The 14,705-nt window shown below is 38.9% G+C and overlaps 3 protein-coding genes across 3 annotated transcripts; all 3 read right to left on the reverse strand.

Moving 5' to 3' along the window:
• Positions 1-2,179: 2,179 nt before the first annotated feature.
• Positions 2,180-3,352, reverse strand: LOC143552414 (uncharacterized). Its single transcript, XM_077042645.1, has one exon. It carries the CDS (start codon positions 3,350-3,352, stop codon positions 2,180-2,182), a length of 1,173 nt encoding a protein of 390 aa, XP_076898760.1.
• A 4,133-nt stretch (positions 3,353-7,485) lies between these two features.
• On the reverse strand, positions 7,486-10,674 carry LOC143552415 (pentatricopeptide repeat-containing protein At3g29230-like). The gene is made up of 2 exons (XM_077042646.1): positions 9,207-10,674; positions 7,486-7,640 (listed from the first exon to the last, which is right to left on the reverse strand). Exons 1-2 carry the CDS (start codon positions 10,672-10,674, stop codon positions 7,486-7,488), a joined length of 1,623 nt encoding a protein of 540 aa, XP_076898761.1.
• Positions 10,675-11,808: 1,134 nt separating this feature from the next.
• Positions 11,809-14,360, reverse strand: LOC143552400 (DNA-(apurinic or apyrimidinic site) endonuclease 2-like). Its single transcript, XM_077042636.1, has 10 exons — positions 14,241-14,360; positions 14,035-14,146; positions 13,690-13,917; positions 13,517-13,602; positions 13,310-13,425; positions 13,146-13,226; positions 12,871-13,071; positions 12,600-12,757; positions 11,991-12,496; positions 11,809-11,903 (listed from the first exon to the last, which is right to left on the reverse strand). The coding sequence occupies exons 1-10, from the start codon at positions 14,346-14,348 to the stop codon at positions 11,826-11,828; spliced, it is 1,674 nt and encodes a 557-aa protein (XP_076898751.1). The 5' UTR covers positions 14,349-14,360; the 3' UTR covers positions 11,809-11,825.
• Positions 14,361-14,705: the final 345 nt, after the last annotated feature.

The following is a 14,705-nucleotide window of genomic DNA, read 5'->3' on the forward strand; positions in this document are numbered from 1 at the left end:
AAGCTGGCAACAGCTGTCGAAAGGACGCATGCCATAAATTTCGCGGCCACGCGCCCGAAAACTCGCGCCCACGCGCCTGAAAAAGCGTCTGGAATGACCATGTACTGTCACGTCGCCATAACTTCCTGCACGTCCTGACACTGTCAGAAGAAACCGTCGGACGACGTTTCAACAGTTTGGACTGTTCTTATCCTTTCACCAACTCTTCGAATTTCAAAAAGATTCAAAAGTAAGCGGGAATATACCCCTTACCTTGGCAACCAAGTAACTATAAGACAGGTGCGAGTACAGTGTTAAGGCAAAACCCTTCACATACTTAGCACCTACAGGGAATTGAAGCCAAGAATACCTCGGCAACCAAGTAACCATAAGACGGGTGCGAGTACAGTGTCAAGGCAAAACCCTTCACATACTAAGCACCCGTAGGGAATTGAAGCCAGGAATACCTTGGAAGTAACTATAAGACGAGTGCGGGTACAGTGTCAAGGCGAAACCCTTCACATACCTAGCACTCCGCAGGGAATTGAAACCAAGAAGGATCTTCTGGGCCATGCTTGCGGAAACGGGAATAACATCCCCGCAAAGCGGGAACGTCGAGAACTAGATTGTTTGAAGCTCCAAGATGGAATTGGTTGTTTAAACATAATTGATCACTATGTTCAAAACTACCAAAACCTCATGGAGAATCTACACAAGTGGAACTCAACGCTCCTGACTTGCGAGGAGGTTACAGACCTACCCGCATCATACCCAAAGATCAAGCAGGAAAGTCGGGAATTTCTGCACGTGACATTAGGACTTCCGTGGGAAGAATCCCCATGGAAAACCTTAAAACTATAACCCTTTTCAAAACCCTTTGCTTAAGTCCAAAAGTTCACCTCACTTATTAACAATTAATGAGAAGAACATTGGACTGGGGGACTTGAAGAGGTAGATCCCAGCAGAGCCCAGTTGGACCCGCAAGACTCACCTCAAAGAGGGACGTCTGCGCAGTTGAACCCGCAAGACTCACCTTCAACAGGGACGTCTGCGCAAAAGCTAAACTCGCAACCCCTTGAAGAGGGACGTCTGCGCAGAAACCAACTGGGCCCGCAGGACCCACCATGCTCAGAGACGTGACGTCCTTATGCGCAGTACGCAAGCTGTTCCCGCAGGAAAAGCCTCCCAATGGTGAAGTACTCTGCCTGTTCCCGCAGCTGCGGATACAAGCCATCAAGGAAGGATACCTGCGCAGCAAGGCTACACGCACAAGGCACTTAACTCTTAAATAATTCAGTAATGTCACCTGAAGGAGTGAGCAAGCCGGGAACACTCCCGCACAAAGCCGGGAACACTCCCGCACAAATGAGCCAGTCCGTACGATACTGGAGGATCTTTTGTACTGTACCTGACGAGATATGGACAAAAGATCTGACCAAAGATACGACAGCTCACTGACAACAGTACGACGAGCAGCACGCTCTTGTACTGTATGTCACTATTAGCCGCTGCCTACTCACCAACCTGTCGGAGGACGTGCATAGCCTGCAGTTGGTGGAACAGGAATAGTACACAGCCGGCCTGGTCATTATCAGCCGCTGCCTACCCACCAACCACCAGCATGGCATGTGCGTAGCCCACAGTTGGTAGAACAGGAACACTATTCAGCCGGCTGTACCTGCTTGGAAACCTACCTTCGGCTATAAATACTCCAACACCTTGGAATGGTATTATCTCATCTGATCTTATCTCATATCTTGATATATTACCTGATATCTGCTCTAGTCATTCTCTTAATATACACTTATATTCAAGAGCAATCTAGTCTGATTCTCACGCCGGAGGGTGGTCACAAGGAGGTACCCCCCCCTTCTCAGTGACGAGCTCATGGTGTCTATTTTGCAGGTTATCAGAAGAACCATCTTCGCCGGATCTAACCCCTCGTGGGAAACATCTATTTAACCCCCAGATTATCCGTAATCTGTCCGGGGTCGATTAGTGTTTCTTCAACTAGTGATCTCCATAACCGCCATTGCCGAGTGGTACCAAACTTCTGCAGCGCCTTTTTCTAACAGAACCGCAAAGCAAAGTAGAGCTCGTGACTCGGTAATGGTTTTACAAATGGTGGGATTCTGTTTAGCAAGATGCCAGAGTGCGCGTGCAGCCATTGATTTCATGTAAGCTTTTGTCGCCGGATCCTCTAACTCCCGCCCTTTGTGTAAACTATTGGCGGAGAGTGAAAGACTAGGATGTGATGAACGTTCGGCTTGTGAGTCGAAGTTGGTAACGCCCCGTTCTGTTTAAGTCCATCTTTCATGATCATTGTGCTCGCTACCACACTATGCATTTTAACCGGTTGTTTGTTAAAACCAGACGGATGAGCCACTCGGCTCTTAAACTCATCATCATATGTCGAGTTGTTACTAGCATTATTATTACCATTAGTATTGTTACTAGCTAAAACAACTGCGTGAATGGAAGTCGGTTTATTACTAGTAATCGCATACTTACTATGCTCTTCAACCGTCTCAAACGCAAGATGACCGACAAGCAACCTTACAATCCCGTGCTGCGCAAACAAATCCTGGCATTCGGGATTATGCGCCACGAGCTCCGAAACCGCCCACGCGACGACCGCTTGCACCTTCATAGGGCTTTCTTTCAAAATCTTAACAAAAACCGAACAAACACCCGCTTGAACCATAAGCTCAACGCTCTCGAAATCCCTTCCAAGCAACCCGATCGCATTCGCAGCGTTCTCCTGACCTTCCGGTTTCCCCTCCTTAACTAACTTCAGCAACGGACCGACACCGCCTTCCTCGATAATTAACTTCCCATACCGATCGTTGTCACGCGCAAGCGACACGAGCGACGCCGCAGCATCGGACCGGTCATCCAACGTCCCGGTGTGCAAAATAGCGATTTGTTCCCAAATTAAACACAAAATCGGCTCATTCGCAGCGATCGGAGGAAGACCCAGGTACTCATCAGTCGAATTATTCGGGGCGGACACACGTAACAGCCACGACACGTCACCAATTGAGTTCTCGAGCTGTAACGACATCTTCCGGAAGGCGGCTGCCGGGTCGAGGTTAAACACGCGCTTGACGAAGCCGTTGTTTCGACACTTTAAGGTTAGGGAATGGGCTTTTTCTAGAACCTGTTCGGTGTCGTCGATGATGCGTCTGGCGGGACGTTCGTAGAGGTCGTTGCTGGCACGCGCCGCCTGGCGGAGGAGTCCGGCGAGTTTTTCGGTCTTGGATTTGAGTTCGGCGCATTCTTGTTTGTTGTTGCAGGCTTCGCCGGCGAGCTTGATGATTTGGTCGGATAAGTGGATGGGTTTGGCTAGGATGTGTTTGACTAGGTCCGCCATGAGTGGTGGCCTGAGGGATTGGGTGTGTGGTGAGGAATGGAAGAAGAAGAAGAAGAAGAAGAAGAATATTATTTATTCAGAGTCGACGGGCTTTACAAAGTCAAAAGTCAAAACAGGCTTTCAATTGGTCTCATATCGTATTCATACCTGTTCCAAGATAACTATTGTTTATTTCACTTTGTTATACAAAATTATTTTTAGCTAGTGGGTGTAGAGGCCTTAAATAGACGCGAATCGGTTGATTTTGGTTACGTGTGTTATGCTATCAGAACTAAAACAAAATATATATAAAAATTGGGGTTAACTAATGGGTTGGTGTTTGTCGGTAAAACTCGGGCGTTGGAAAAACCCGAGCGTTGAAACGGTAAGTTTACGCAAATTCAGTCGGTTTACGTCACGTTCGTTATGGTACCGGAACAAAAGAAAAAAACAAATTTGGCATTCGGTCGGTTTACCTTACGTTCATTACTGTACCGAAACTAAAACAAAATGCGGTGAGTCTACACGAATTCGGTCAGTTAAAGTCACGTTCGTTACGGTACCGAAAATAAAAAACAAAACAAAACTGACATTCGATCGGTTTAAATTATGTGCTTTACGATACTGAAACCTGAATTAAAAAAATAAAATTAAATTTCATCAACCATATTGGGCTACTTGGCGGTACCAAAGTTGTCTTTGGCTACTTGGCGGTACCAAAGGGTTATTTGGTTTCTCTTATTGGAATCTGGTTTAAAGCATTTAGTATCATGTTAAGTCAAGGGATTTTTCAGGTTGTGGGTGTCGTTTTGGGTTGGTGAGCCTGGTAATCATGTTCTGTTTTATTAACGAAGTAGTGATCAATTTGTTAAAGTGATCCTGAATGTTTGGGCATAATAAAAACATGTTCTTTTTTATAATTATTTTCATTTGTTATATTAGTTTTACCTTTGTTATATGTTCCACACCTTGCTGGTTGTTGTTATTAATATATATATTAAAAAGGGGATTGAATCCTCCTCACTGACTTACTACTAAATATTTTAATATTTTATTAATTATTATAACCACTAAATCACTCACCGTAATTTCATTATAAATAGACATAATGATTTTTATTTTTTTTATTTTACTTTTTTTTTTCAACTATTTAAAATATCTAATAAACTATATTTTATTAAAACACTAAACCTGGACAGCTATCAGCTTTACATGTTTTATCTATCGGTTAAACGATTTTCTTAAACTTTGCTTTCATATTTTTTACAGTTTTGTCTTTACAATAAGAGTTAATAGCCATTTTCGTACCTATGGTTTGCTACTTTCACCACTTCAGTCCAAAGTTTGAAATTTTGTCAATTTAGTCCTTATAGTTTTAAACATTAGCCAATTACGTCCCCCCGTCTAACGGCATCCAACCATGTCGTTAGTTTTAGGGGTATTTTTGTCTTTCTCCTGTTTATATTTAGTTAATGGTCAATTTCATCCCTGTGGTTTGATACTTTTGCTACTTCAGTCCAAAGTTTGAAATTTGTCAATTTTATGTTTAATTTTTCAGAGTTTTTTTTTAGCTACTTCAGTCCATGATGGAATTCATTGGTAAAGTGGTCAGGGTAATTCCCTAAAACTGAACTATACCGAAAAAACTAAAATTGTTTCTCTGATTAATGCATAATAGCAAGGGTTTAGAGATTAACATATCGTAGCAAACATCTAGGTCGAAATCAACATCAGGAGGTCAATATCCCGCATTTCCATGTTCTCAAGAAATTGATGCACTAAATCGCATGTGTGTTCTTCAAATCATGGTGTTGTTCTTGAATTCGTCGAATTCAACCTAGAATTGTAGTAGATATGAAGAATTCAAGAACAACACCACGATTTGAAAAACACACATGCGATCTAGTGTATCAATTTCTTGAGCAAACATGGATATGCAGGATATTCAACCTCCTGATGTGATTTCGATCAAGATGTTTGCTACAATATGTTAATCTCTAAACCATAACTATTATGCATTAACCAAATAAACGATTTTAGTTTTATCAGTATAGTACGGTTTTAGGGAATTACCTTGACCACTTTACCAATGAATTCCACCATGGGAAGAGTTTAGAAAATGTCTAGAAACTAAATGCGAGGAGGGTATGATTATTGTTATCGACAGAGTAAACGTAAACCTGTTTTGGTCGATGCTCGATGGTTTTGGGCTTGGATTATGCTCTTAAGGGCTATAGACAAAAAAAAATCTGAATAAATTAAACATAAAATTGAAAAATTTTCAAACTTTGGACTGAAGTAGCAAAAGTATCAAACCACAGTGACGAAACTGACCATTAACTAAACATAAACAGGAGAAAGACAAAAATATCCCTTAAACTAACAGCATAGTTGGATGCCGTTAGACGAGAGGACGTAATTGGCTAATGTTTAAAACTATAAGGACTAAATTGACAAAATTTCAAACTTTGGACTGAAGTGGTGAAAGTAGCAAACCATATGGACGAAAATAGACATTAACTCTTAGAATAACCGAAACTTTGTTCATGATTTAAAAATATCCCATCGTCACATGGTTTTATACCCACGTTTTAACGTTTGATACCTAACCTTTATAAATTTTTTTGGTTTACTAATATATGCTTACGAATTTGTGTTGGTACCGTCGATACAAACCGAATTTGTGTTGGTTTGCAGCTGTAACGTGATGGTTTTTTTGGTTTTCTACATATGATAATTTGTTGTATTCTGGTATTGACGGGTTTATTTATTTTGTTTGGTTTCAATATTGTAACATGATACATACTGACTTCCCGTCAACTTACAACAAGTTTATGGTTTAATGTTTTTACTTATGTTTTTTTGTTTGATTTAACGGTCCGGCCGTGAAACGCGGGGTTATAAATCCTAGTTATAAATTAATAATAGATAGATGCTGTTGAAAGAAAGATAATTATTAAAGTGACTTTATACTACGGATCTTTCTTGATTGAGTAAAAAGAACTCATCATAGAAAGTCACCATTAGGCAAACTCTACACATGAATCTTTCTCGTAACGGTCTTTTTTTTAAAACATGGTATTTAAACTTTCTTCACTTATTAGAGACACAAAACTTTTATCGAATGCTATAATATTATTAGGCCAAAGACACTTTCATTTATAAGATTTTTATCATATATCATAAATTTTTAAATCTTTTAATTGTGCCTGATTTTTTTTGTCAATGGTCTTCTTTACGATAAAAGAAACTTTATCACAAAAAGACATAGTACTGTAGTAATATTAATACCGTAAGTTTTTAACGATATCTCTTGATTCACAAAACTCTTTTCACAATATATATATATATATACTTTCATAAAGCTAATTATCGTAGCTTCAGGGTCACCACAATTCATTAGTCATGCTAATTTCCTCTGTATCGTTTCAATTTTATCAAATGTGACTGAAAACACAAAGTAAAAATAGGTGGTATTTAAAGGACGTGCATTCATCATAAAAAAAAATTCATTAATAAAAATTATTTTTCACTATTATTCTTAGATTCTCTAGAAATCGGCAGAGGTCACAGTATGCAATCTTCTTTAAGATGACAGAAATCACTATAACTTCTTTCTTTTAAGATGTGAAAGGAAACACCATAATCTTCCAAGTTTTAAGACAGTGATCATGTGTCCATCGTCTCACTAATCTAGATAGCGACACCTTCGTTATTCTCTAAATTGGAATTAAATATTTTGATCTTGATCTCTCAAATAAATGAATAATATAGAATGTTACTTGAAAGAACATTGTTTCGTGTTAGATTAATGAAAGGTTTGTTAAAATGCATGTAAGAAGTCCATGAGTGCGACACTTTTAAACATGTGATTGGTTAATGTATATAAAGTAAAGCTGATTTATTAAATAATTGTTTTATTCCCAAAGCGTTCACTTCTCTATTTGATTAAACCACCCTTTTAATGTATATTGGATTTTAATAAGCTTTCACCTGTTGACTGATATTAATTTTAACTTAAAAAATTCTTTATATTAATCTCAATTTGTATTATTGGCTTTTGCTGAGCCTTTCTCTAATAGGAACTAACCCGGTTAATTTTAGAGCAAAATATATCATTTATCCAATTTGAGAGAGACAAATGAAAATATAATCTAACTTAAAAACTCACCACCACGGCCCCCGCCACCACCACCACCACTGCCGCCGTCGCCACCGCCGACACCGCCACGGCCACCAACGCCACCACCGATGCCACCACCGCGACCGCCGCCGCCGCCACCTCCATCGCTGCCGCCACCACTTGTTTCTCCAAAAGTTGAGGGAGACAAACGAAAAATGTAGTTTAGCTTAAAAGCTCACCACCACGGCTGCCGCCGCCACCACTGCTGCCGCCACCACCAACAACACCCCGCCGCCGACACCACCACCAACACCGCAACCGTCACCGCCACCACCGCGATAGCCGTTGTCGTGAGTGCCGCCACCACCACTGCCACCACCATCTCCGCCTGCTTGAAAATTTATATAATTATTATTGCCGGCTAAAAGACCAAAGTTTGGATTATTGAAATCCAATATCCCATTTTCAAACCCTCCCTTCAAAGGTGGTGGCAGCGGCGGCTGTGGCGGTGGTGGTGGTGGTGGCGGCAGCGACAGTGGTGGTGAGTTTTTAAGTTAAATTACATTTTTCATTTGTCTCCCTCAACTTGAAGAAATAATACATTTTGCTCTAAAACTTACCGGGTTAGTTCTCGTTAAAAAAATAGCTCAGTGAAGGCCAATAGAGTGCAAATTGGGATTAATATAGAGAATTTCTTAGGTTGGGGATTAATATTGGCCAATAAACCAAAGTTTGTATTATTAAAATCCAATATCCTTTTATTAAATACATGTGAATTACTATTTCTTAAGAAAACTTCTTCCAATAATTATGATCCAAAAATTAGCAACTTTTTATAATCTTTGACTTGTTCTTGTGAAAATAGTTCCTCAAAAATGGTTAAAAATAAGACTTTGTTGACTGATTCATCATATATGTTTTGGCATTTATCTATCTTGCGTTTTTCGGCATTTAATCTCGACTGCACATATGAAGCACGATTCATGGTTGAGAAAAATATGTCTAGTGATTGGACAATTAATCCAAAGTTACAGTTGGACGATGACAATGGCCGTGTCTGACTATGATGAAAATCATCATCATCATCATCATCATCATCATCATCATCGTACTCAGTATATCCCACCAATAGCAAAGCTATGGTAGGGTCTGAGGAGGGTAAGATGTAGGCAGCCTTACCTCTACCCCATAGGGATAGAGAGGCTGCTTCCGGTGAGACCCCCGGCTCGATAGTAGTTTTGCATCAAGCCTTGGACATAAGGCACGTAGCACTCAATCATCGGGACACCGGCTGATCGGTGCATGTACCCTTATCTTTCAGCTATCAACGCCACTACATGATGCCTGATTAACCGTCCGTCACTTTTAACGTTATTTTCACGAGATTAGTAAAATAACGTCAAAATTAGTGCAATTTCACTTTTGCCCACCCGAGGGTTCACACATATATACATCATATGTGCGCACCGCAAGCAGGGCTACTGACTATGATGAAAATATGCGATCAATACTGCATATGTCGTTGCATCAACCTTGAGTTTATAGCTTGTAGATTAATCTATCTTTTTTCTTTTCGTTTTCGCAAGGCTTTACATAAAAACAATTTGTAATAAATATTTTCATCACATGCATATTCTTATCTTTATGATTTATTATCATAAAACTAGTGTTTTATACTTATAGTTTATGAATGTAAAAGGTCTATGTTCCATTAATGCATATTCCCAGCCAAAAATCTATGTACCCTATTACCAACCTCTATTGAACTCAATCCTGCAGTCTTAACAATCCCTGAATCATTCATCATTGCTCTCCAGCGATCCGCTTCATCCCAATGATCACACGACGCATACAAATTCGACACCAGCATATAATCTCCATCATTTAAACCATCAAACTTTAACAGCATCTTCACTACTTTCTCTCCAATCTCCAGATCCCTATAATTCACACAAGCACTAAGCAATGCACCCAAAACAGACCTTCCTGGCCTAAATGGCATCGTCTCAATGATCATATACGCACTTTCAAGAAAACCGGCTCGACCCAGAAGGTCAACAATGCACCCATAATGCTCCACTCTACGAGTCACACCATGCGCGGTTTCCATAGATTCAAAAAGGGTTTGACCCTCTTTTATCAGCCCAGAATGGCTGCATGCACTAAGCAAAGCTATGAAGGTTATATCATCAGGCTTTGTGCTTTGAAGCATTTTATTAAACACCTTGAGTGCAGCAACACCGTATCCATGAAGTGCGAGTCCAGATATTAACGCGTTCCAACAGAAAATATCTCGCGTTTTGGACTTGTAAAACACGCGCAAGAAACTGCTTACACATCCACATTTGGCATACATGTCTATCAAAGAAGTGATCACATGTACACTCGAAACGAGCCCCAAATCAAGCGCGCATACATGAATCTCACGGCCTTTCTCTAGTAACCCTAACCCAGCACAAGCAGATAAAGCGGTTGTTACCGTAAGGTAATCCGGAACTACAGTCTTCTCCACTGACATCGTTTCAAAAAGCATAATAACCTCATCAAACAACCCGTTATTCAAATAAATACCAAGTAACGTGTTCCATGAAACGACATTTCGTTCAGGCATTTCATCAAACACCTTATGCGCACCTTTAACATCTCCGTACTTCCCACACGCCAAAATCATAGCGTTCCAAGACACGACACTTCTTTGAGGCATTTCATTGAACACCTTGTGTGCAGAACCCACATCACCGATTTCCGCAAACCCGGACAGCATTATATTAAACGAATAAAGATCCCTATCAGGCATTAATCCAAACAATTGAATAGCAACATCCATATTCTTAAATGAAGCATACGCATCCAACATGGAGTTCCAAGCAATAATATCTTTCATTTGCATATTATCAAACACTTTACGAGCTTCGTGTAGTTTGTTAACAGATGCATACATGTTGAGAAGTGAAGTTTGAACCAGCATGTGGCTGTGAAATGGGGTTTTTGCTATCTGGCCATGGAGGGTTAATCCGGTTTGAAGATTGGAATGATTAGAGACTGCTTTGAGTAATACTGGGTATGTGAAGTTATCTGGAATGAATGATTGTTGCATTTGTTGGTATGAATGGAAAGCTTCTTTGGTGTTGCCTTCGGCTACTTGTTTCTTGATGATCTTGTTCCATGTTTTGAGGTCAAGAGAAGAAGGTGGAACAGAGCATTGCAGATAGAGAGCCATTCATAGCTTCACAATCCCGTTGAAAGATTGGAGCCTTTTGTTGAAGCACGTTAACATGTGTGTCGTGGTGAGACGTCGCTAAAATATAATGTTAGTAAAGGTTGCACGTACGTTATGATTGGTCTGGTTTTAATAAAATTTATATCAAAACGTTATTAAATAAGTAGGTATATATGCAAATTTAAGTTGTCGTGAAGAAAAATATATATATTATACTTGACCCATGCGTCTTACTGGGTTAGCTCGGTATTAAATAAAATTTATGTCGAATCGTACGTAGAAACATTGGTGCGTCGAAATTTAGAGTAACATAACTTGTGAAAAAAGTTAAAATATATTATAATAACCATGATCGGTGCCGCACAAAACTTCTACTAAAATGTAAATATAAATAATGGTTATTCGAAAGAAACATAGTAATTTAAATTTAAATATAAAGTATGTCAAATACCAATTATAGAAAGAAATAATGCAAAATAAAATATAAAAATGAATTAAAATCATTATGTACATGGAGAGACATAAACTAACATTAAAATCAAAGTTGAAAGTGAGTAGAGCATCCATCCGAGCCAAATATCGCAAAAATTTAATTAAGATTATTTCAATCTTTTTCACAAATCACAAATTATTCGCTTTCTCTCTACAAAAATACATATTTTTTTTTCCTTTTATACATTTTGCGCCACGGAAACCATCGATAAAACAAATCAATTGGTGTGTTGTACAGGATAACTAGTCAACATAAATTGTTTGATAAATGATCCAAAACCAATTCTTTTCTTTCCTTCTTAGATGATATATATGATATATATGAATAGAAGGCATATGAAGAAAACACTTTTGATACCAAGACTTAAAAGTTAAAACAATTATGACTACTTCTAGAATAAAACTAACAAACACGATGAACAAAGACAGCATATGAGGACATCTCTTAGCGGTTTTGGTTGGTTCACTCAAGTCACCAATTTACCAGTTCGGTTTTTGTTTCAAAACCACTAAGTTTGGTTTTGGCCTACAATAAAGCTCATGAAATTTTTACTTCTATTTTCACAAATTACCAGCTCTGAGCAGTGCATTGATAAAAATTAGATAATAGAAGGTGAGAGGAAGAATAACAAACAGACCACTTAAAGATAACAAGATCACTAGCCCTGTTTGCGCTTAGATCTTGAATCAGCCCACTTAAAGTAACCACAATTTGCTTCAGGATTTGATGCTGGCCCCTGCAAAGTAATGTTTCTCATATAAGCCAAACCAAAACACATATGTAATGAACATAAAGACACCATTTACAAAACCACAAAATATACCTCTGCACGAGCACAAACATAAAAACGGCGACCAAAAGTGGGTCCTGCTTTCTTCACAACCCGAGAAACGCATTGCTCACCATGACCCTTGCACACAGGAATACTACTCTGCATCATTTGTTGAATTCTTTGCCACTCTAATCGAGCACTTTGACTTTGACTAGCATCAGTTTGAGAAGAATTGCAAGCATCCGATTCACTTGGACACTCACCAGGTTGACATTGGTTGGACTTCACAATATCAGTTTCCGATCCGTCAACCGAATTACTTGTATGGTTGACTGACAACTCAGCGGTCGTGCTCTTAACATCGTTATTTACTGTTGAACTACTGTGAAAAAAGGACTTAAGTGAAAGCTGTGATGATTGACCCTTTTTCAACTTTTTCTTTGCTGCTGTCGAGTCAAAAACCAGACTTTTATCGCATATCTCACTATTTTGCACTTTAACTTCCTCATCAAGAATTTTGGTTTCGTCTGTTGATTGCCTTCTTGATAACATCGACACTACAAAACCGCATTCGGGTCTGTAAGCATCCAAGAAATAGTGCGCGCGCGCATTATCTAAATTAAATATCATTATGAAAATAAATGGTATATTATATACTACCAAGAGTTTGCTGACATCCTCGAACCTGAGGACAATATCTAGTTGATAAAGATGGAGTATTATGTTGTTGAATGTCGGAAATCTCGTTTAAACTCATAAAGACCGGGGCGTGATCTGAACCCTCCATCTTAGTATTTTTCCCTCCTTTCCATTTGTAACTAAAGGTACAAAAGTAACAAATTTGATTATAGTCCAATAAGAAAGAAGAAAACTTGAATCCTAAAAAGTCAAACCCACAAGTCATATATTTGATCCTATGTAAAAAACTTACCTTTGCATGGTCCCAGGTTTGCAGCGTTTAAACTGTGTTAATATGTCGCAATCTTTAACATGGCATGTAAAAAAGTTATGATCTTTCATATCTACATTTTCATGTAAGCATGATCCAGCAGTTATAATATGGTCAATCCTTGACCCAAAATTGAATATCTCCCCACCTGTGTTTGTGGACCAACACGTATACGCTTCTGTTCTATAAATAATTACAGATAATAATATGTTATAAGCAGTATTTAACAAAAATAAAAATTATGATTTATGTTGCACCTTTCAGGATGTTTTGCTCTGAACACATCAAAGAACACGCCTCCACTTTCCACTAGTAAAGATCTAAACCAGCTTCTAAACCTAATAGTATTCAAAATATAAAATTTGAAATGTTTCAAAATATGATTATTGCTTAATAGGGTTGTTAGAACGTAGAAGCTTACTCGTTATTTTCAAAATCTGGTCCCGCGTCACATCTATCTATAGAACAAGGAGCAATGTTAAAATCACCAACAACGATTATTCTCCTTCCTTTACGCATAAGTGCCTCCCATCGTTTCTATAACAAAGCACAAAAAACAAATCATAAAGAAAAAATTGCATTATAATACTTGATTTTAACAGTCGGCGTGAAAAAAAAAAAAGATTACTTGCAGTATCTTGTAGAATGAAAGCTTGAATTCAACCCGTTCAGCATCATCACAAGCGGCTCGAGGCCCGTAAATGTTGAAAAGAACTGCAATTTATAGTTTACTGATTCGTGATCTTATTACGCATTGTTCCAAAATTATTAATAACAACAATTAACAGCCATGACACTCACCAAAATGACCATGATCAGTGATGATACACCGTCCCTCACTATCAATTTTAAGAAGCTCATCTCGATCAAACCCTTCAAGCCCTTCCGCACGCGCCAAAGACTCGTGTTTTGTGGCTGCAAATCCTCTAGAATTCTCTAGCACACCAGTGAACCCTTCCTCTGCATCAACCGGCAGCGCAACTTCATTGCTAGAAAACGCAGATTGCACTTTGCAAAATGTTACCACACCTGTTTAAACATGATCCCAGAAACCAAATAACTTCAAATGTACAAAAACTACAGAAATCACTCGATTAGTGAAGTCAGTTTCATTGGGGCATTTTAACAAACACCTTGTGTGCATACCGGAATAACCCGTGCGGCCTTTTACGAGAGAACGAGTGCAAGAGAAGAATGACTCGTACCCATCTGCTGAAACCACGTCAGCTCTCAATTCTTGCCTAGACAATTTGATTTCCTAAATAATATTAAGTCAAAGAATTTGAAATTAGGTTGTTATTGTTAAACCCTAAACCTAAATAAAATTGGGAAGAGATGAATGGAGAAGAGACCTGGAAGCAGATGATATCGGAATCGAGAGAGTCGAGGAGTTTACGAAGGGAGCCGTACTGAGAGATTCGAGGCCTCAGGCCATTCACGTTATACGTTGCTATCTTCATTCATAAATTCATATGGCTCTCACTCCTTCCTACAACTTCAATGTTAAAGATCAGGTCTCTAATTGAGCCAAACCGCCATTGTTATCGGAAATGTAACAAATCCCGGGTTGCAAAAATCCCAGACTATAACTCAATTAATCACTAGTACTCAATTAATCCCGACTAGATTAATCGTTAGTACTCAATTAATCGGACTTTGTCGGTGGCGACGTTCCGGCTAAAATCGGCGGGTTTCGATGAGATTCCGACCAAATTCATGGCTTCCTGTAATATTCTGGCCAAAATGTACCAGTGTATACGTAAAACTAAAAATCACATATAAAAATATGTGTGTATGTAAGTAAAACTAAATATCAA

The sequence above is a fragment of the Bidens hawaiensis genome, unplaced genomic scaffold (genome assembly GCF_021521415.1).
Source record: "Bidens hawaiensis isolate Kalapana, Puna unplaced genomic scaffold, B.hawaiensis_p1.1 tig00016868_1, whole genome shotgun sequence".
Lineage (NCBI taxonomy): Eukaryota > Viridiplantae > Streptophyta > Magnoliopsida > Asterales > Asteraceae > Bidens > Bidens hawaiensis.